This window comes from Anguilla anguilla, chromosome 6 (genome assembly GCF_013347855.1).
Source record: "Anguilla anguilla isolate fAngAng1 chromosome 6, fAngAng1.pri, whole genome shotgun sequence".
Lineage (NCBI taxonomy): Eukaryota > Metazoa > Chordata > Actinopteri > Anguilliformes > Anguillidae > Anguilla > Anguilla anguilla.
Window position 1 is genome coordinate 11491584 of NC_049206.1, and position 24063 is coordinate 11515646.

Genomic DNA, 24063 nt, shown 5'->3' on the forward strand with positions numbered 1-24063 from the left:
GAAAGAAAATCAAAGTCAAGCCATATTAGAAAATAAATTAGTGAACATCTGGACCGCATTTAGCAGTATTTGTGCATTTGCCCTTAGTATGTAAGCTTCCTTATATTGTCTACAGAACAACCCTCTCATAGGAGTAGTTTAACCTGCAGAATATCAGGCAAAATGGCGGCTGTGAAATGGATGGAGGACGATAGCGAACAATAATCAACTGTAACGATTATCGTTCTTATTGTTTACATTTCCTGCATTGGAAAGGTAGGTTTTTCATTATATTACAAGAGTCCAGCCATTGCAGTATTTTACTCAGACGCATTCCGTGTTGTCAGCATGCCGCGTACTGTTGGTTGGGTCCTTGCTTTTTGGTATGGCACATTAGCTAATGGACACTCAGCATACAACAACAGCATGTGAGATAACGAAGGAGCCAGGCATATCTGATGCGATTGTGTGGATTGCCATGATTCCATTCTACCCCCTGCGTGGTCTCAAACTCTGAAGATAATTGGGGTGTTTCGTAGTGCTAACGTTTTTACATATATGCATAGCTTCAACTCAGCAAAAGTTTGAAGGCTTAAAGAACTCCGCCGTTGCACTCAAAAAGAACTTGACGTGTAACCCCATGTTTTACGAGACTCTTGTTAGAACGGATCCAAAGCGTTGTCAGTCATGAGAAAAGATAAACCAAATTCTTCATATCAACACGCGTTTTCTCTTGCACTTTCGTCGCTGCTGCACCCTAAGGTTTGTGATTTGACAGTGCAAGCTTGTAAACGAGTGAATTGCATTGCCATTCCACAGCCCATCAAAGGTCGGGTTGGCACATTCTGTACCCCTTGGCAGACAATGTTCTGCATTATGTCAACTGACAGGTGTTTCACACTTCATACCTCGACAAGATCTGTTTTATACTTTAAATTAAATGCATCTCTGCAGTCTAGATCCTCTAAATTTCTTTCAGGACACAGAGGCACATCTGAATGTTGCATCTCTGCACACCTTTAGGTAACACTGATGGCTAGACTCACTGAAATGCTAAATCCATAGTATTACCAACACTATGTTTATCAGATCCTCAAATATGTAGTGAGCTGTTGCAGTATATGTATTACTGACATTGTATTACTCATTGTATAAAACACGTTTTCTACTATTGTAACTGTCCAATATTTTAAATTCTCTGATTGTTTAGTTTGATAATTTCCACCAAAATAGCCAATGCAAGAATATGTTAAACAAAAATGTGTATGCACACATATTGTTTGACAATACAATAACATTCAGTTTTGTATTTGCAGTCTCTCAGGTGGCACATGACTGCCAGTTGCAAATGTGGCCAAGAGTCTCAGAGGGCCACTATTTTCTATAGTGGTGCCCATGAGGGAGAGCTTCAGGTGGCAGACTGCATCATCACCTATTAGTGCTCTCTCTTAAATTGTCTTTGTATGATGAGAAAAACAACGGAAACAATTTAAACTAATACTGATTGATTGATTCATTCTTAGCTAGCTAACGAACTAGTGAGCTACAGTAACTCAAGCCCAGACCTTTTTCTTGCTAGCATTTGTGCTGTCCATGGGTAAAATTCATCAGATACTTTGCTTTTTAGCTAAATTGTCCAACCATTGGCAAAACAAGCATGGGGAAAATTTAGGTTTAAGGTTTTTATTTTTTTATTTGACCTTCAGTTGTTGTTTTCCAGTTGCAATCCTTCAAATATTTCAAGCTAGTAGATTGACAGTCATATGTTTTAGTGAATTTGAAAAAATCAGTCCTCCAAGCCATTTATTGTACAACTCAGCTGATGGATTGCAAAAGCTATATAGACTACTTCAAAATATTTCGGAGCATGTGTGTTATAATGTGTGACCTCCTGACTTGGCGAAGGATGTTGGAGCAGTGGTTTGAGCCTTGGTATCACTCAGCGGCCCAAACTGGGGACAAAAGAAAATGGTGATATAAAGTTAAGGGCAATCCAATCACTGTTTTAGCTAAGAAGCTAAATCATATACAGTTAGTGTAGTTACCTTGCTAAGACAGCTAAGCTGAAATTGTTTGATTCCACATTTTATTCGAACATCCTCAAGTTGGCTAATGTTAGCTTACTGCTAGTTATGTTTTGCTACTGTTACAATATGCAAAGACATCAACATATCTATTTTCTATTGTGATATGTTCCAATATCATATTACTACCACTATACCATATCTATCATTAAAGTGAATTTTTGTGTCTTCTGCGGTAGCTTATCTATATCAATATAGCTCAGCGATAAACCAACTGATTCTTAATATCTAAGGTCCATAAGAATGTTGACAAAGATGGTTGATAGGCTGTCTATCTTACCTTGCTACAGTCAGCTGGTAAGCTAAGTAAAATGATGCTGTTAATGTAGTGTGCCAGTTTGGCTAAGCATATGCTAAGCTGAAGTCATGTATTATATGGCTAGATAGCAAGTAAGCCTCAACATGGTTTGAACTGGAAATCTTGTTGATACTAATTCCAGACAGGTTCAGTTTGACTAATGTTAGCTTATGATTTATGTTACGCTAACAGTACTGCTGCCATATGACATGACCTAAGTAACAGCAACATATACCTATTCTCATCAATCATCCCATTACTTCCATCTGCCGTGCCGTACACTCAGTAAATGGCCACACGTGGGCTACCATTGACATATTGCTGTCAATAATAAGATGGTCTTATACTTGCATTTAAAGTGCATTTTGTGTCTTCTTCAGTTGGTTAACTGCACCAATCGATCTAGCTGAAATAATACTATTAGTACCCCCAGATACTGTGAGCCTACGTGTATGCAACTGAAAATTTGGGTCTATTAAGGAGAGCATGGTATGCAATTTCTTAAGTGAAACCTCTGTTTGTACATAGCCTACAATAAATGCTAAAATAAATGGTTATTTATTGGCTTTAGAGTGGTAGCTGCTAGAGCATCAGAAGCATGTGTTTTAAAAAAGAACAACACAGAGACTAACAAACTGTTTATTGAAAGTTTTTAAGTTCTTGATGTAGAATGATTGCAAGTGCAAATTGATGTAATTGACCCAAAAATTGTAGACTGTGCAACTACACATGACGTGTCAAAAACCCTACATTGAAAACATTTCATTATTAACATGTTTTCATCTTTATTCTCCTAAAACGACAAGTCAAGCCTTTTGTATGCTAGACTTGTAGCATAAAACGGCAATGACTGAACCAGACACAAACGCGATAATTCTGATAGGTAATTTACTGAAATGCCTTGACATAGATGTAGCCTACGTGGAGGTTAACTGCATCATCTCCCCAGTGAGGGAATAGCTAGTCATTCACTGAACAAGGTAGGATGATCAATGGCATTGAGTGAACTGTATCTGACTAATGCAATGGAAGTAATAATACTGCCCTGTTAATAATCAGACAGGGAAAAATTAATTGCTATAGTTAACTATGGTATTGTGTCATACTCATTTCTAGCTAGATTTTTAGATGCTATGCCTACATTTAGGTTACATTTCAGCTTAGTTCTAGTTCTAGTTCTGAACAATTTGTCGATTTGTTGACTGTCATTCGCGAGCACGCATGTCGAATTGTTGAAATGATTGCCAGCTTGCAAAAGAGGACCTTGTTTGGAATGCTTTTGAAAAGCTCAATGAAAACACTTTTCAGTGCGAAATATGTGCCACCAAATTTGCATACTACATGTCGACATCTATGATGTTTACCCACCAAAGAACCAAAAGCCAAGGCCAAGGGATCACAGCAAACAAGCACCCAACTTCGTAGTGAAACCTCATCAGTGCGACAGCTGCCTAGCTGAATCCACAAGAGATTTAATTACTAAAATAGTAACGAATGACATGCTTCCCATAAGCATGGTAAAGTGCGGAGGGTTTTGAAAGCTACTGCCATTTGTTGAGCCCGAACATACTGCATGATTGCATGAGTAACCATCACAGAATGTAGGGAAACAGCTGCCTTGCTTTGTACCATTCCAAATCTGACAATGTTGTGATAACCGTCTATGTGTGGACAGCACTAACTATACTGAGTTTTACGTGACTATAACTTGCCACTTCATTGATGATTGGGTTGTGTTAACCTATGCAGTGAGTGAAGTAGCATGATCTGCACTGATTCAAGTAATGGCGTGTTTTGATTTGCGGTATCCTACATCGACCAATAAAAACAGATTAGCCTGTTTCAGACAACAACTAGTCAACGGACAGAAACGTGTCGTAACGTCCCTAGTTCTAACATTCCGCTTTGACGTTCCAACGAGCGACAGCTGCTGCTAGGAACTGGCATAGCTAGGTAGCTAACATTAGTTAATTACAACTATACTAAAAAGTAATGAAAGCTGGTAAAGTTGGGCTGTCCCGGCAACCATTTAGCTACGAAATCTTTTTTGTGGTAGATTTCAAGGAAAACCTGTCATGTAGCTTCTGACTGCAGTTTACGGCCATCTGATCAACCAGCAGGGGTCACTAGATAGCGTTGAATGTGGAGCCCTGGCCGACTGAACCCTCCCATCCCTGGGAGATGTGATTGGCAATGGTGTGTAGCCTTGCGAAGCTAATGGCCAGTCGGCATTGGCACATTCTGGATTCAATCAGAGGCCATGAGGCCATCCATGTTTTACAGTGTGGTTCCTTGACCAAATGAGTCGTCCAGCAGCCCTACAACCAATGATCTTTAAAAGCTAGCAACGTAGTGATGTGTTTTATGATTGCTAGCCATGTTCTTAGCCAAGCTGATAGAAAAATATGCATAGGAAGCAAATTTGTTTTAATTACCTATTTTACAAAAAATGGTAAAAATGGAATACTGGAAGAAATCCATTTTACTGTGGCTAGATTGCGAATGTAGTTATTTTCTACAGTTTTCCAAACCTGCTGCTGCCAAAGGTGCTTAGGGGAGAGTAAGGAGGGGGAGGTGGAGAGGAGGGGAAGACAGATAGTAAGTGGGAGGGGGAGGGTGACAGGCAGGGAAAGGGAGTTTCAACATACTACTTCCACAAGCATATAGTATACAAATATGTTGTATTTTACACCTCTAAAGACCCGTAATATCATTTGGTTACCAAGTGTCATTTTGGAGTCTCCAAATGGTCTTTTTGGAAACTTGCTTAGGCATTTCTCACAAAAAAACAATGCAGAATACTCATCTTTGGTGAAATTGTCATCAAATGTGAACCAGATTTATCCAGCATTGTGACTGTAGCTGCATTGTGTTTCTAAGCTGACCAGGTACAGCAACACACATCTGTATCCACAAAAATATAATCTTATAGGTGAGAAAAGAAAACCTAGTCTTTATAAACCAAAGGTAAAGACAGTTAGAGAATCTTTGAGGCTTAGTAAATGGCCCCCAAACAATAGGCCCAGTCCAATACCCACCCCACTGTTAATTAATGGTTGTCAACTCAAAAGTTCCTCAGTATCAAATGCAGCTTGCACTAACATCCACCACAGTTTCTACAGTTGAGAATCTGTCGTTAAAGGAGCTGCCACTTCCTTTATTTCTCAGAGAAGTGTAGCTGTGCGACAGCATCATGTTTACGACGTTTGATAGGTCTCTGCATGGATTAAGGAAATGTTCACTGAAAAATGTCACTGTTCCATAAGCTCCTTGTACCCCACATCTGGCATGCCATTTTGTCATGGTGCTCAAATATCATTGGCGTTTAACTGCTTCTTTCTGTCAGTGGTTCAGGAAGAAACCGTTTCCTAGAAACATCTAGGCTACTTGATCATTACATTTATGGAACTTTTTTTTGGATGATGTCAGTTCAGTTCTTCTTGAGAGTTTGGATCTTTAAAGTTGACACAAGGTGATTCTGTCCATTATCTGGTGTGCCAGAATTTTAATCTCAGTTTGTGTACAGAAAAGCTCCAAGGCGTGCAACATCATATACGGTTTGTACTGTTAGAGTAATGTGTTATTTCAGGAATCTTACTCCAAGTCTTAGCAGTAACTAATAATAAACATGAAATAATTTTAGTGTGTTTACTAGCTTTATGTGTGCTATAAGTGTAATCCTAGACAGTGTGTGGACGTACTTGCTATCCACTTCCTCTCTTGAATTCACTCACAGGCCAGAGTCACTTGAGCTTGTACTTCTGCCCTTGCTCACAAATTCTGAGGTAGTAGTTCAAATTAATGTCCCCTAACTATAGAAAGCTAGTGTATGGTGAGGTCACTTTATCAACATGGCAACATGCTCATTTGCTGGCTGTCTGTAATATTCTTCTCTTCCCCATTGCTAAGTTTATATCATGTTGAAAACTGCCCCTGAATGCTGTATCTGACATGGTTGATTCTCAGCCATGTTCATTATGATATTACAGTAGTGGCAAGATATCTCATTTTTTTTGCAGGTGGATTTTCAGAAGAGAGCAGGGAGGAGCCAATGCTTTGGAACAGCCTGGTAAGAGATTCCCGCAGTGATCCATGAAACATCCTACATCCTTTTTTTTTTTTTTTGTGTTAGGCATACAAATATTGTATATATAATCAGTTATTGTATAGGGAGAGTGATCATAATTACCTGTCTTCTCAATCTGAGATACTTTAGGCCTAACACCTTTCAATTACAGTCAAAGGGACAAAATGCAGGCAGCTTTCTTTTTTGAACTTCAACGATGTGCCTTCATGCAGAGATGCAGCAGTTGCCATGTTTGGCTTTCCAGTCTATTGCATTTTGAGACTATGGTTGTGTGTGATAGCTAGTTCTGTCATACTGAAAGCAGCTATCAGTTATATGCTAGTAATTCCTTGTAATGGCAGCGTGTTGGGACAGACAGCTTCTCTCCCTGACGTGTGCCCTCCTCCCCAAATCCTTACCACACCTCCAATTAAAAGGCTATGAAATGCCATTTTGGAAAACAAGTCTGTTTTCAACAACTAAATAGATATGTGCTCTTTTATGCCTTAGAAAAAAATGCTTTCTGGTTTTCAAGTGACAGCTGAACACACTTGTGAGATGTAACTTTTTTTTTTCTTGTTCTTTTGCAGTTTCTTTTTTTGCACCGCAGAAGCACTAATTGCTGTTCACTTGTCATGATGGCATTTACGTTGATTTGCAGAGGTGTAACAGTACCTTGTGAAAACAGTAAAGCTATAGGCTAGTACTGAGGAGAGTTATGTCATCCTTTCTGTTAGACTTCATTTTTACCCTATTTTTGGGATTTCTTTAAGACAATGTTGTGGTTGGAAATCCCACATCTTTTCAATCAAACCTGCTTTCCATGGCAACACTAAGTTATTGGACCTTAATCCTTCTAGCAAATCTGATTTTGTGATCATTTTAGATATAGACTATCTTTACCTCTGTGGTGGTTTTTTTTTTTTTTGTAACCAGTCTTCACAAGGGTTAATGTTTTGTTGTTGTAAAATATCCACTCATTTTTAAGCCTTGAATGCTGGCTTGAATTTTCCCAACTATTACAGTATTTGATGGTTTGTCAAAAGTCTTCCCCTTGATTCTTCTCTGTACTGTGATAGGCTTTCCTTACCACTAGGTGGCAGAATGTGATCGTTGATTAATGTGTGCAGACCGTGTATGTGCAATTCCCAGTGAGAGGAATTCTATAATTAAGCATTGCATTGTCCTGAGGTGAGATTCTTTGCATGATTGGGAATGTGAGGTTTGTGAACTGGATATATCAGTTTCAGTCTATTGTCAGTTCGGTACATTTATTTGAAACCTTGACCTAATGCTGAATCATTCAGACACCAATTCCTGTTTGTTTCTGTTGTGTGCTACGTTTATGCATTGACTAGCCAAAGATTCCTTGCTGGGTAAAAGGAAAAGGTTTCACAGTAAGTCGTGGCAACAATCAACCTCACTGGAATCTGGCATTTCCAGCAATTTTCCGATTTTCATTTTGATGTAACATCCTATTGTCAGGGTAGTTTTTTGCAAAACTTTTTGTGTCTTTATGATGGTATTTTTATTTTGCACACAGGCATCATCAAACATCTTTAACAGTCATCTGTCTGTTTAAAGAGGGCTGTCCTGAGCCAATAGCATTTCCAGTTTTAGATTAATCATGCAAAGGGCACACACAGAAAATTTACTATACCTTGTATGTTTCATGTTGAAGATAAATCAGATTGTTCTCTTGGAAACCTATTGTATTGTTTCTTGTTCCCTTTATAATTTGTAAGGTATAAGGCTGGGTGTGAAGCTATAATCTTACAAGCAGCATTGTCTTTTATTAGAAAGACATCCTCTTCAATAACACAAATTTGGTTTTGAATTAGCTGAGGAGTAAAAATCATCAAATTGTTGTCAAGGCCTTTTTTATGTAATAACCTAATGTTCCTTATTCAGTTTGTGCTATACCTTGAGAATTCTCAGATAACCACCTATGACCACGATGGCAGTGCGTGTTGGTTTTTTGTGCACGTCTGCATTTTGCTGTGGGACTGAGTCCATCTGCTGGCCATATGTAGTATTGCAACTTGTCCTGAAGAAGGGTCATCTGTCTGTTCTGTGTGGCACCCAGTCCACTACGTGATCAACATTCATTACGTGATATAACAACTTATAGCCATATTAACAACATTGTCATTGAGATTTGATAAATATATTCAAATAACCAGATTTATTTTGAGCAAGAAAATATAGTTTGAACAGTCTGTTTGTATGTAGAGGGACTTCGTAATTTATAAGGGTTTATAAATATTTATAAACATGGATCACTCACTGTGGATTTACACTCGTTCTGCTTTTCTGCTAATTGAATTTGACTTTAATTTCTACACCAATATAGTACATGAATATTATAAATAACTTTATTTATTGACACCCGCAATTGTTCTGGCATATCTTTTTTATTGCTTTGATAGTCGTATTGTGTGTCTAAATATAAGACTGCTCACTTTCTAAATACTCGGTGTGAGTTACACCTAGCACTTCATTTATAGCAGTATAGAATGCAGGGTAAAGCCCAAATGCTTTTTAAAAATAGTTTTTTTAGTAATGAAAAGGTGTCAGCACGCATGTTTTTCATAGAATTATACTGCTAAATATAAATTTGCAATGTGGAGGTGGCTGAACGGTGAACTCATGAAGCCTACATGCAGCTCACAGAGGTCTGCTGCTAACCTCTGATGATGATAGCCATGATGCTCAGACTCATTGATAAGCTGATGCTAATTGGTATGAAGACAGGGTTCTTCCCCCTCTTTGTATAATTCACCGTTCCACTCATTAGCTTCCTATTGCCTCCCAGCAAGACTCCCCTCTCCTTCCCTGCGAGTCTCCAGGGAGGCAATTTGCATCCCTGCCTGGATTCCCCTCCTTTTCGGTTTATAGAGGAAGTGCGACCCCCTTATTTTGCGGCTCGCCTTTGATTTATCTGTCATTCCGGCTGATCTGAGAGCAGTATGGAGAGGTTAATGAACGCCGCTGGTGCCGGGCCCCCGTCCGGGCCGGAGAGGGAATATTGACAGCACCTTTGAATACATGATCCAAGGCTGTGTCTCTTCAGGACAAGCCAAGCTCAGGCACCGACTCTGCGGATTGGACAGATCGGACTGCTCAGCAATCATTCAGGAGTCTGATTGGCTGGGAGATCATTCAGGAGACTGACTGGCTGAGAGATCATTCAGGGGAGACTGATTAGAGAGGCTCAGATTAGCAAATAAGGTAAAATATGTGCAAGCTGCCAGTTCTAACACACATTCACCTGTTCTTATATTGGAGTAAAGCGTGAACCAAGTCCACTCAGTTTGGGAATGGACCTTTGTTAACTCTCTTCAGTCAAAACCTGATTAAAATAGTCACATACCCAAGAATCGCAACACTCCTGATGTTTTAAACTAGAGGTGCTAAATTAGCAGAGCCTTGGGGAATCCCCATTAGACAGTTGTATATTTTAAAAGGTTCTGTTTTAAGATTCACAGTTGGCATTGTTTAATCTTTCCTAGCCCTGCAGGCCAGTGAAAAGTCAGTGTCTGCGAACCGAACCGTTCTAATCTGTCCCCTGCACCAGAAATCCTACCTGAAGACAAGGCTGTGCAGGTTTGCTGTGACCTGGTCGTTTGATGTTCTTGCCCGTTCTCCAGCGTGACTTCTGCCTGAACCCAGCTGTCACTCGTTTCCTGTCCCCTTTCATCACGGCCAGTGTACCGTCTGTCTCAAAATGGAGACATTTCTTTTTTGTATTTACTTATTCATTTGTTAGACTTTGTATGTGCTTTGAGCGTTGGCCTATCGATTGTTTGAGTGTGCACCTGGCCCAGCCAGCAAGGAACTGGGCCAGGTGGAAATGCTCTCGCACCATTTTGGTGATTAAACTTTGATTGAAGGTTTGGTGTCGTTCAGGTGTCGACTAGCTTTGTAAAAAAAAGTCATTTGTGTAATTCGGCCATATGGCTTGCTCGTTTCTGGAATTTCCTCAGTCTGGCTGGTTCAGTTTTAGAACTTTTTTATTTTATTTTTTAAAATCTTTTAATACTACACTAGGGCAACAGCAAGGGGTTAGTAATAACAGAGGGAAAAGAGGAGATGATAAACAGATGAACTTGCTGAGTATATGGGCATTGTTTCTGTGAAATAAGCAGTCTGTTATAGGGCATGCTGTAGTACACGGATTAAAGTGGTTGGTTGAATGGTGGGAAAAGTAAGATTTTTGACCTTTTGTTTTCACTCTCACCCCTCCAGTGTGTTCACACCTTAATCTTTGCAGGGGTTGCCACTCTCCTCTATCTCTAGAGGTGATTGTCAAAAATTTATTTTCTCCTTATATTATTCAAATTGATGATATTTCATTAATTAATTTCTTTGCCTTTGTTTAGCTTTATTGTGCCATACATGTAAAATGTAAAGCACTTGCTTAATGATGTGTAGTTTGTGCTTGCTTTTGATTGTTAAATATCTGCAGAAAGGTGATCTGCAGGGATTATAGAATAATTATGATAATGTGCAATTATCACCTCGTTTTTTCTGTGGTAACCTCAGGATGATGTGCTATAAAGGCGTTACTGCTGAGCCGATGGTTTGACAAAAGAACGGGGGAAGAAATTAAGAGGAATAAGGAATAAGCTCTGCGCCTTATAGATGACAATGAAGATTATTATTATTATTAAAGAAGTGGTTCTAAAACTATAAGGGATGAGTCCTTGTTCCTGAAATAAATTAAAGGATACTTTGTATATTTATTCAGTATAAAGCACCCACCCACCATGCACACACATTTTGTTTATTTAGTGTATGAAGGAAGAGAAAAAAGATCTGTTCACTTATAGAAATGAGGAGCAGGCTTGCATTTTTGACCGGAAGACAAAATGGCATAAATTCATAATAAATTGATTTCCCCCCTCATATTTATGCATGGAATCATGCTTGCCATTTACTCTCCTGACTGATAAGCCTGTTAATGAGGCTGTTAATTGTAGAGCAAACATAAGGCCCCACTGTTCGGTCGGAAAGTAAGTAGGTTTTAAGTGCGAGACTGTTCTCCCCCTGAACCTCCCAACACCCCAACAGATGGAGAGGGTTTGGTACACAGAAGATTTTACTGTAGCGGTGGTAACGGTGAGGCCACTCATTAACGCTGAATATACAGTGACACGCGAAGGTTTTGGCACCCCTGGTCAAACGTTTTGTTGAATTTATAAGTCAAAAGGATTATGCATTAAAATTTACAGAAATATGTCACGTGTAAGTTTGTACCCTGCAGAGGTAGAGCTGACTTCTTTTTACGTAGAAATTCGGCAAAACGTGCAGTTTAACCAGAGGAGCCCACACTTTTGCATAACGCAGTAACACTTGGTTTGCTACATGGCTTCCAAGTGAGAGCAGCAAGTAAAGACGTAAACTCCTCGTAGAGGATTTATATCCAGCCGTTGGAAGACTTCAACTGCGGACCTGAAAATGCACTGGAAAACATCCCTTAACTGCTTGCTTGGCTTGGTTGTTGTTGCAGGGGAGGGGCTTTAGAAAAGATAAACTAAATTTATTTGCTTTTTTTATTTGACTTTTTAAATTCAATAAATTTGCATACTTTTATAGTCTGAGCCCATCATTGGTTTATTCAGTCATGTCAGTCAGTTCTCTTGTCTTAAGCCCATTTGTAGGTAGTTTGAACGCTATATGAATCTCACGCTGAGAACTGTGTTGGCGCTATAGGGCGACATAATCAAGTATGATTTCATTGGGGGTGCATGTGTGTTCCCATGGCAATTGGTCCATTTCAGTAACATTTCGGTGGCAGCTGAGAGTGTTTAAGGGAGAAGCAGGAAGGTTGTAACCTAGAGGTGTGGATTATGTGCACTTGCATAATTAGAGCGCACAAGTGTATCTAGAGACTAACAGCAGGGTTCATGCTGAATTGGAGGAGGTGAAAATGGGTGTCAAATAATCATAATGCAACACAGAATAATGTCCTACTAATTTGTAGGAATAAAGAGGTTTCACCATATTTAATTGTGTCATGTGTGCCTGTATGTTACTTGTCATATATGATATTTTTTGAAGATTTAAAAATGTACCCTACACTTGTCTTAATTCCTGTGACTTGGTCATATCCCTCATTCATAAGTGAATGCAAAATAAATGTTCTGTGGTAATAAATACTCTCCACTTCTGAATGGCCCCAAAATAGTCTGCAGAATTGTCAGTAATCCACAGTGCACCAGTCTGATTTGATTTTATTACTTTTTCTTTTGCAGAATAAATTGCAGAAATGGCTGATCTGAAGCAGCATGCCAAGGAAAAGAAAGATGCAGACTCTGTAGCAGACAGAGCAGACATCACTCAGGAATCGCTGAAGAGCCGCGTGTCCTCTCTAAGGAAAAACATGTCCAGATCGCTGTCTCCGCTGCCCTTGGACAGTTCTGAAAAGCCTCTAAATGGAGCCCAGCCTGCTCTGTTTGTACATGGCACTGTCCGTGATGTAGATGCTGATGCATCACCGACAGGGGCTCTTGCAAACGGACCTAGTTCACATGCCACCTGGGATGAGCTCTGTGTCTCAAACAACGGCGGTGTCTCATCGAGTGACACTGCACCAGAGGAGGCAGGGAACGAATCACAGCCGCCCGCAGAGCCCAAGACTGGCTCCCTAAACTGTGTGCCAGGGATCCTCCCCAAAGGTTCAGCCACGCAGGTGTGTGCCAAGGCGATGCCGTCGAAAGGAGACGACAGCAAGTCCGACACCCTGGATGGACCATTGGAGGAGAACCAGGACGAAATGCCGGTCATTCAGAACAGGGCCCCGAAGGGAATTGGTGCAAGAAGAATTTGGGATTTTGACATGGAGTCTTCTGAGAGCTCTTCGGACGACTATGAGAGCGCGAGCGATCTGAACTGGGACCCCCAAAAGGAGTTCATGCAGTTCTTGTGGAATGATCATGATGATCCAGACTTGGGGAAGAAGCTAGAGGCGTCGCCTCCGACCACTGAAGGAAGACGACGAAAGCGCAAGATGGACATGGTGGTGATGGTGGACCCTTCTGAAAAGATTTTTAATGAAAGGTTGCCGGCGGTCGATGATTCAGATTTTGAAGAGAGTGGCCCAGATGCCATTTCTAGCAGCAAGGTACATTCCCGTAGGAAAAGGCCCAAATTACAGTCTTCGCTGGACTCCTGTGAAACATACCCGAGTGATACCATGGAGGCCATCAAGCAGCTTATGTTAAGTGCACCTACAAAAAAAAACAAGGAAGAAAGCATCCGTGAAGCCGATGCGGGCGGCAAATTGAACACCGAGCCATCGTCAGATTTGGGCTCGGAAGACGAGCCCTCGTTTTTCCCGTGCACAAAGTGCAACGTCAATTTTAAAGAGAAGAAGCACCTGCACAGGCATATGATGCACCATTTGGACGGGAACAGTCAGTTTCGTCACATGAACGTGCCTCGGCCATTCATCTGCAGAGAGTGTGGCCGCTCCTTTCGCGACCGCAACTCCCTTCTGAAGCACATGACCATCCACCAGGAAAGACGAGAGAAGCTCATGGAGGAGATCAAGGGACTGAACGAGCTGAAAGACGAAGGCCGAACCGCACGCCTGCAATGCCCCCAGTGTGTCTTTGGAACCAACTGCCCCAACACGTTCGTCCAGCACGCCAAAACGCACGAGAAGGACAAGCGATACTACTGCTGCGAGGAGTGCAACTTCATGGCCGTGACGGAGCACGAGCTGGAGGACCACCAGTACAGCACCCACCGCGTGACATACAAGCCCCAGTACGTCTCGATGAAAAAAAACGACCGGTTTCAGGAAAAGAAGACCATTGATACAAAGAAAAACAATGCAGTCGACTCTTCATCTTTTCTCTGCAAAATATGCCCTTTCAGCACTCCAAGCAAAAGCGCCTTGAAAAAGCATGTCGAACTGATACATCAGCAGCCATATGTCGATTGCGATAGCCCACCCTACGAAAGTACAAACAACTATGCAACACCTGTGCATGAGCCACACAAGTTTGCAGGAAAGTCCCAAAAAACAGATCGAGACATACTAGAGTTAAAGCCAAAGTTCAGCGTAGAGAAGCAGCCTTTCAGGAAAAGGACAGAACCCTTTTGGTCTGACGACATAGCCGACTTAATTAGGAAGAAGAAAACCACACAGAAAGCCCGTAAAGGTTTCGGTTCCTCACTGGCAAAGTGGGGCCTTGGTAACTCCACGAACAAGCAGTCGCCAACACTACAGGCTAGTGACAAAGAAGGAAAATTTTCACCTCAGCACGCTGAAAAAATAGATATTACAACGGGTCTTCCTTACGTTGAAGATGGTTACAAGGACAATGACCAAGGTTATGGGGGCACATTTTCAGGAAACACAAAAAAGCCAAACTCTCTCTCCAGCTGCTCCAAGCAACTAACACCCAAAATGGAAAAGCCCATCTTCTACCCTGGCTGCAATTCAGATAAGGGGAAAGGGGGTAGTGATGACCCTGACAGCAAGAGTTTAACAGTGAAGCCAACCATAAAAGGGAAGCCTCCATCCAAAAGAAAAATGTCAACTCCTTATCACAACACTATGGACAAAGCACCTCAGCTGCTTTTACCAAAACAGGAACAAACTCCAAAGAGGCATGAAATGGCTGAGGACATGGAGGACACAGGCTACGAGGGAGCTTATGACTTCGATGACTACACCAGCGAGGCCACGTCCAACTTCCTTGACAATAGCGAAAATGAACAAAACCCTTACGCAAGGAGCTACTTCATCCGCCGGCAGAGGTTTACCACCAAAGAAGAGGGAGGGTCCCCTGGCGACCTGTCCGAAAAGGACTGCGACCTGGAGAACAGCTGCGAGCCCGTACAGAAACTGGTAGTGAAAGAGGAGTGCATCGAGACGGAGGTGTGCCAGGAGGCCGCGGAGGCTGACGCGGGTCCCCTTAGCGAAACCCTCCAGGATTTTGAGTTGTCCCCCTTCGGGACCGATCACAAGTCCTGCCCCTACTGCCCTGCCCAGTTTGAGTCGGGGGTGGGCTTGTCCAATCACGTCCGTGGACATCTGCACAGAGTAGGTCTGAGCTACAACGCGCGTCATGTGGTGTCGCCGGAGCAGGTCGCCTCCCAGGACCGGAGGCCACGCATCCGCCGGAAGATCACTAGCATACGCCGCATCAAAAAAGGTGCCCACTGAAGCCATCTTGTGCTCTTAGTATTGCTAATTCAGTGTTGCGTGAATACACATACATTAATGTGATTAAGTGTGTTAAGTGAGTCCCTGGATATCTAAATATATCTTAAACCCGGTCATGTTTTTGAAGTGCATGTGTACAGCACACTCAGCGTAATTTAGTTCAACATTAGTGTTATCGAGCTAGTGCTTGCTATTGCTGCTCAGAAGGGTGGAGGAGTGTTGGTGCACATGCTGTGAAACTTACGTGATGACTTCTGTTGCACTGCTAATATCATCCAAATCGTGCCTTGCAGGCATCCAACATGTCACAGGGGGCACTGTTGTATAGTGCACTCTCCCCACTCAACTTTTCTGCAGCACTAAGAGCCATCGTCACATTGTATGCCTTCCATATATTACTAACTAATATCATATTAAGTTACTGAGTTTGTTTCAAACCTTTTATTACTGGGCTGAGGGGCTCATCATTTAATTAAGAGGTGAATTTTCCATTAAATCAGGAATGCTTTTTTAATTCTGTTTTTATTGTTTTCATAATGTAAAATATAATAATGTAATTACATATTGCATATAATGATGTAATTAAATGCATATATGCTTAAAAACATGTGGAATTTTACATTTACCTATTTTGGATTAGTCCGGCATACATTTTTTCTGTGGTGTCGAATACATAAATTGTTATACATATATATATCTATATATCTTTAATTAAAGAATGATAGTAATTGAAGAATGATAGATGGTGTTGATTGTAGTGACACATTCTGCTTGATCTGAAACATTTTTTTCTTTGCAGCGCACAAGACAGAGTCACAGACGGAGCACACCTGTCCATTATGCGGCGGTTGGTTCGACACGAAGACCGGGCTGTCCAATCACGTGCGAGGCCACCTGAAACGGATCGGGAAGACGATCTCCAGCTCAAGCAAGTCCCCGCTGTGCATCCTCAACGAGATGATGCAGGACGAGGACGAGTACCGGAACATTCTGCAGGTGCTAAACAAGAAGCAGTTCCTGTCCCGGCCCTTCGTCTCCCAGAAGTTCGCCAGCAGCGATGGCCTGTTCCTGTCGCCGGCGGGCGTCCCGGTGAAGATCCACCACGTCGGCCAGGACGGCAAGCCGTGGGGGCCGGCGGCGGCGTCCGGGCAGGAGGAGGGCACGGAGAAGGAGCCGGCAGGGACCAAACCCGGGGCCAAAGGTCCCCACTCAAGCACTTTGATCGAGCTGCTTAAGAAAAAGAAGCTGGAGGAGGAGATGGAGAAGAACCGTTCCCAGACTGCCAGGAAGTGTGTCAGCGTGTCCCCTCCCAAAGAGCGTATCATTGCCCCACAGCCTGTTAAGACAGAGTCCAGCTGGCACCCCGGTGAGGAACCTTTTCACAAAATGTCTGGACACTGATGTTAGCACTGTAGCTTTGTGTCTGTGTGGAATACAGGAACTCACAGATGAAATACTAGAGAGCAGTTCCCTTTAGGCTACCTGTGATCAACACGGTTATTAGGCCTGCTATAAGAGCTGCCACAGTACTAGGAATTAAATAAAATTCTCTGTGCCTACGCTTATCATGCTCAGACTATTATTATTATTATTATTATTATTATATCAAGCTATCTTTTGTATGATTATTTCTTTTTCAAAGACTGGCTGGATGTTTCCTGTACATCCATTTTACACAGGTTCTATCATTGTGTGTTGTTCAACACTTCAACGCAGAAGACACTTTGCAATATTCCAGTTCTTATTTGACATGGATTTCCTAATTACTGTTTCAGAAGATTAATCAAGCAATAAAACACTATAGTTGCATCCATTTAGGTGTGGAAATAGATGGAAGAAGTCATGAGCGTGGATGGAATGCCACTTTAACTGCTTCATCTGCTCTCAGTAGCGTACAATGCCTTCTACTGCCACCTACTGGGCAGCAGGCTCGACTTGAGCAAACTTAAGCTGAATGGAAAATTATATCTTCAGAAGCTTATGGTATACTCTATTTGAGGAAAGCAATCTGTTATTATCTATTACTACAATTATTACAACTAAGTAGCATCCAGACTGCTGTTGGGAACAGACACACCCAGCGAGATGGGCAGGTGTTCAAGACATGTAGGCATTCGCTTGTAAAACATAGCTGTTCGCAAAATTACAAAAGTAATTTTTTCTGTTCCTTTTAGTTTTCCGTGAATTTTTGTGGATGTTGTTGTTTTTTTAACACGCTTGTTTGTGTTTTCCAGAGAAAAATGAACTGAACAAGAAGGTGTGCATACACTGCAACACAACATTCCCGAGTGCGGTCAGTCTGTCCAATCACTTGCGTGCGTACGCGCGACGGAAGAGAGCTGCGCTTCTGGAGGGAACAAGTAAGAACCCACTGCCTGCAGAAAGAGCCCTATTTAAACACAGAAAGCCAAAAATTCCAAGGCTTTTAAACCTGTAGGCTTAGAACTCTGAACTCTGAAATGGCTGTTCTTAAGTATCAGATTGGCTTTTTTAGTTACAGTAAAAGTTACAGAGTTGCAACTGACCCTATACATCCTACAGAGGAAACGCCATTCACTCAAAGGCTTTTACATAACATCAACTGGAATTTTACACGTGGAAACATTTTTATTTGTTTTATTATCTTTTATTTCTGGTGTTCGGATTCAGTGAGCCAATAGGGTGCCATGTGCCATAAAAGCATCCAGTGAATTCAGTATGTTTGTGTCTTTTAGCTTATGACTGTAAGCAGAAGAAGCCAAGATCAAGGCCTGGGCCAAAGAAGAAGATGTTCTCAATGCCACACGCGGCTGATGAGATCTACCGGCTCACCTGCAGGTACCACAAACATCCTACCATAGGGCACATCCTTCACTTCATAGGGCATTTTCAGAAGAGCGTACCATTCTCCAAATAGTACTAAATGGCTTAGAAATGGAACTTGTAAAATGGTACAAGATAGTGTGACACACATGACCTTTTATGCTCAATGACATTGGTTTTGTTGACACCTTCCAAGTCCGAAAATATTTCTAATCATCCAGATTGTGTAGCATTGAAGTTACTTTGATGGTTGAGGGCGTTTCACATGTGCTGGGCGGTGCCATGCTCCCCCAGATGACAGATGACATGTGATTGGCTGAGATATGTGTGTTCCCCCCCCCCCCCCCCCCCCCGCCCCCTCCCAGATTCTGCGACCTAGTCTTCCAGGGTCCTCTGTCAGTCCAGGAGGACTGGATCAAGCACTTGCAGAGGCACATCATGAACACCAGCGTCCCACGCACAGGGGCGGGCATGGTGGAGGTGACGTCCCTGCCCAAAGACCCGCCCTCCCCCGAGCGCCAGACGCCCCCCCCGCCGGTGACCCAGGTGGCCTCGTGAGCGACGGAACGATTATAGACTCACTCTTTCACTTTAGGTCAAACATGCACATGTACATATATAAATAACTATAAAATATGTATATAAAATTTTCTTACGATGGATGCGGATCTCTCCTTCCCGTTTTTTATATCGCAGTCCATTTACGATTTTTAAATCATGTGATTTGGTTATGGAAAATGAAGTCTAGTTGCAACACGGAACAATTAAGATGGCGATGAGTTTAAAAAAATATTTGTATCTCGTTGACTCCTGTGTAGCACTACATTTTTGGGGTATTTCTCGCAATGTTTTAGTGATATTTTACACAGTCCACGATTAAGGGTTAGGATTTATATTGAGGTCACTGTTTTCCTTTTATTAATGCAGTAATATTGATTGTGTGAACCCACGACCAAAAGAGACAACCCCATACCTCAGAGTGTGTCAGTGCTTTGTCCATTTTTGTAGTCTGTGGGGCCTCTAAGGACTACATTCTTTGAGCACGGTCCCCGTTTATATGTCCTTGTTTACTGGTTTTACACGCATCTTCTAACAGGGTTAAAATGTCCTCAGTTGTTACATTGCATATGCATTTAACATGATCCAACACAAAGGTTAATGAAAAAATACTACATGGGCTTTTTTTCCCCCAAAGGCAACTTATTTCTAATATTGAAAATGAATAGGACACTTCAGTCATGCAGTCAAATTTATAAATATTCATTTTGGTGAAGATTTCTCATAATGTATTCAAAGTGCTTATGGATTTAGTTTTCTATACAGATTTCTTGAACAACAAACAGCTCAGTGAAAATTTGTCAGTGGATTTTTTTACCGCTGTGGTTGACTGGACTCAATCAATAGCATCTCACAAACACAAAATATCAGGTCCTCGAATTGGTGTTCATTACATAATGAAGCACATTCATGTTTTGTAACATTGTTTAATGCCATACCTGCTACAACTACTTCTCCCTGATGATATATAGAGAACCTCCTTATGTTCACTTACTGTATTTAAAACAAATTTACTGTTTCAGGATTTATGCCATTTAAAATTGTGTTTTTAAATTATTTTTAATGTAAATCACATGGTTATGGTGCTGAATCCTCATGTTAGGTATGCTAAATAAAAAAAAGCTTACAATTATACGTACTCACCCTGACAACGTGTGTTTCTGAGTAGTGAATGTTACAGAAAAAACAGTTAAACATTTGTATTTAAGTTGTGGATGTGTTGAGATGACAGTTTGTACCATGTGTTCATTCATTTTATTGCTGTAGATATAACAATTGATTTTGCTGATATAAAGTATAAAGGTAAAGCTTACTTTGCTTTGTGTTTAACTTGACTGTATACCTTTTTTATCCATGTACAAAAAGTGAAAAAATTGCTTGGTAATTGACATATCATGTGGTGAACATATCCAGGTAGGATATTAAAAATTGAAAAAGTAAATCTTTTGAGAGATTTTATTTAATGTTTTGTATGTGCCTTAAAATTCATGTATGGACACCATCCCACAAAAAGCTGCATTTTAGTATGATAGTGTTTTTACATGTTTTAGTATACATGTTTTTGTATATGTAACAGTTTCCCCTTATGTAAACTACACATTTTTACATAACATTTGTTTTACATGCATTCCATGCAAGTAATATAAATAAATTATAATCTTGTAAAAAGATTTAATCATTTATCTTTTATTTCCATTCTAGTTTCTGGAGATAATACAAACAGAACAATGTCTTAAACTGCAGATAGATTCTAAATATTGGGAATCCTAATATTCTACACTGTTACTGTGTAGGTACTAACATTATAAATATTGTTATTAATTGCTAAAGTGTTTTGAGATTCATTGGTAAGTTAACACTATTTTCTTCACGAACACAAGTTAAATGATTTGTGGAATTCCATGAGTGCTTTTGAGTTTTGGTTTTATGTTAGATTACCCTTTTCCAGAGGCATGTTCATGCCCAGATAAATAGTCAAGAAGGGAAGTTGGTATCATTATAGCACATTAATCTGAAGACACTGAATCCTACAGTCTTTGTGAATTTCTGTATAGTTGAATAGTCAGGTTGAAGAAGTTTACATTTTAAGTAAAAATGATAGGCAATTAACATTTACTCGGTCAGGTCTTTTCTTGGTAGGTGTGCTTCCTGTGTTTTTCTTTTGTTCTGTGCAATGCATCAGTCTGATAAAAAGTGGCCTGGCTGCGTAACTGAATTAGGAAATGTATAAGTTGCTTCCATGCTATGGGATTTGCAACATTTGATGCGTTTCTGACAGACATTTGCGGCTCTGCTGAGGAGCACGTGCAAAGGGCCAGCCCCAGTTTAGCGTCTCATCTCTGGCGGTGTTTAAAGCAGAGATCAAAGCCCCGCGAGCCAATCGGTAGTCATCCCGGCCCCGGGGGGACTTAGAGAGCCTTAATGCCGTTTCATTGGGGGCAATTCTGCCAGCCTGTGACTTTATTAGGTCCCAGTGGCTGTATCAAAACACGCTCGGCGTGGAGGCTGGAAGTCACGTTGTGGCCAGACCCTTTCCCCGAGGGGAACGCGACAAAGCAGAAGAGCGTAATGAGATCGTAATACCATGACCAGGATTTCTTTTTTTTTTTTGTCCTGCATTGGCAACATCATGCATGAGAAAGAAAGGGAACGTGCAGAATTGTGTAGCTGCTGCAGAACTAGCACTTGCCACCTGCCATGGCGATGAACTGGTAGCAGGGTAATGCATGCTAAGGCCCTTATCAGGCGGTGTATCAAAGGCCTTCCCCATGGGAGCCTGCTTCATTATTTATTTATGTATTTATCCTTTATCCAGGGGGAAAGGACCCACTGAAATTGACATCTCTTTCTCAATGGGTGGCTGTTCAAGAAACGGTAAAACTGTACAAATGTAATCTATGGCGGCTGGCTAGCCTGATTTAGTTTAGATAATTGAGAGGAGGTAGCATAAAGTTGGACTGGAAATGCCTATGTTTTCTATGTGGAGGGCTGTTCTAAATCCTTTGCAAGGACATCTATGCATCTTCAGTGTACTGTGTTTGTTTTCGGTTTTGCATTGCACTTCGCTGTACATTTTACTTGTGATTGACATGTGCGACATTTCTCATTTTGCCTGAGGCTTCTAGAGAATAAATAGGTTTTCGTTATACGATTGGACGGTGTCTTCGGCCTATCAGCTCGCAGTACTCATCATACTTGCAAGTTTGTTGCTGCTGACCAAGAGGAAATGTGCGGACATCCACCGGTGAGATTGGAACAGGATTGGACTGTGAGAGGGAGCGACCACATAGATGACAGCATGCTTAGTGGGGGGAGATCTTCTTTTCCTCCGTCCCTTCATTTGTTAAGTTATTCACCTACCGGAGGAAACGAATATGGCTATTAGCTGGAGTCTTCCCCCTCTTTTCCTGTATGTGGGTCCTTACTCTGTCTCTACCTTTATTCCCCATTATTGTGCATGCGTGTGTGGATGCTTCTATATGTTTGGACATCCTGCAAGTCCATATCCTAATGCATTCATTGAGACTGCTGTCCTCTAACCTGAGTTGGGCTTTTAAAGTTTGAAAGGCAATAATCCATGCAAATTAGACTGGAAAACGTAGGATGCTGATTGTTGTGATAATTAAAAGGCTTACTGTACTGCAGCATGTCTACAAATGTTGAAGAGGAAATCACAAAATGCACCCCTTTATGCCTCTGTAATGAATCATATAGGAATGTTTGTGCCCAGCCATGCGTTACTTGAAAGGTATGGAAAGATTGTCCTAGCCAGCTCGAGACTCTTCTTTTGTGAATGTCACTGAAGAATTGCACATCAATAGCTTTTGACACACAAATCAGAGCCTCTTCAGAAATACCATTTACTATCTTGTAAAAATACACATCAGCTCTTGTCATACTGCATTATGCATGCTTTGTTTCACTTCCCTGCACCATAAGCAAATACAACAACTTAAAGCTTTGAAATATCCCTCAGGAATATGTAGGCGATGAGATATAGATGGAAAATAATGAGCAAAAAACTAAGAATGTATTGCATGTATAAAAACTAATAGAGCAGATTTTAATAAATGTAATGCCATGTTTATCATTTTAAATTAAGTTCTTAATGGTTAAATGATTAAAGAAGAGCAAGTTTACATGTGTATTCCACTGTATTACTTCGAATAATCACTGTTGTGTTTATTTAAATATCATCACAACCTTCAAAATATTGTTCACCGAAGGTCTGACCCGCAGCGTGAGTTGTGAACTTTGTACTTTTTAAAGTAATACAATATATTGCATTGCTGATGCTCGGGGAAGAAAGCTTGCAGCCTGCGGAAACTGTTCATGTATCAATCTATGATTAGAAAATGGCAGCCTCCTTTCTTTCCCATGTGGAAATGCAGAGCTCCTGCTCGCGGTGACACTGGTTCAGTCAGGTTAATGTGTTGACAAGTCTTAACAATGCCATGTCATGTTGCGCAACACGGTCGACTGGTTCCGTTCAGTTCAGCAGCTGACAGGTCGTAATCACAGAATGCCCTGTAGGCGGGTGGCGGGACCGTGAATGCATTTTAATTAGTGACTTATAGACCATTATGCCAGGATTAAATAAAGACATCACTTGGCCCAGAATCTTAATAACTGTCTTGGCTAATTATGTCGAAGTGTTATGCTAACAAACTAGTGGATTTCACTAGTTTTTGTACTTCAAAACCTAACAAGAATGGCTAATTGTTGTGATTTTATATAGTCTGTATTTAACCCCTGTTGACAATTGCCATCTTTTGATAGACTGTAATGGAAAATGAGTTTTTATGTGTGTAAGAAAGTATCGTATCCTTTATCTGGTCTAATCATTATACAAACATTAAGATTGATTTCCAGTAAAATCTGGGACAATCAGAACTAGTTAAACCAGCATTTGACCATTTGTTCTCACATTATCCTTTTTTTTCTGAATGGATATAGGAGACCTTACATAATACCTGTATTTGCGGAAATAGCAAGTGCAGTGACTGTAGTAGGTGACAAGTAAGGTTTCTTTATTCTGGGTTAAATATGTGGCAGTGGTCTGCTTTGTGCTTGCTGAAATCAGCCAGGGATGTCA

The 24063-nt window shown here is 41.1% G+C and overlaps 1 protein-coding gene across 1 annotated transcript; it reads left to right on the top strand.

Annotated features, from left to right (window-relative positions):
• The first annotated feature begins 9 nt into the window (after positions 1-9).
• Positions 10-20414, top strand: LOC118230325 (zinc finger protein 644-like). Its single transcript, XM_035423216.1, has 7 exons — positions 10-255; positions 6381-6430; positions 12685-15597; positions 16408-16974; positions 17843-17968; positions 18323-18425; positions 18776-20414. The coding sequence occupies exons 3-7, from the start codon at positions 12699-12701 to the stop codon at positions 18966-18968; spliced, it is 3888 nt and encodes a 1295-aa protein (XP_035279107.1). The 5' UTR covers positions 10-255; positions 6381-6430; positions 12685-12698; the 3' UTR covers positions 18969-20414.
• Positions 20415-24063: the final 3649 nt, after the last annotated feature.

Bases quoted from the DNA above. Each gene is read 5' to 3' on its own strand.
- LOC118230325 (XM_035423216.1), top strand. From the start codon at position 12,699: ATGGCTGATCTGAAGCAGCATGCCAAGGAAAAGAAAGATGCAGACTCT. The intron at 17,969-18,322 runs GTAAGAACCCAC...TGTGTCTTTTAG, and splicing joins TGCGCTTCTGGAGGGAACAA to CTTATGACTGTAAGCAGAAG. The intron at 18,426-18,775 runs GTACCACAAACA...GCCCCCTCCCAG, and splicing joins ATCTACCGGCTCACCTGCAG to ATTCTGCGACCTAGTCTTCC.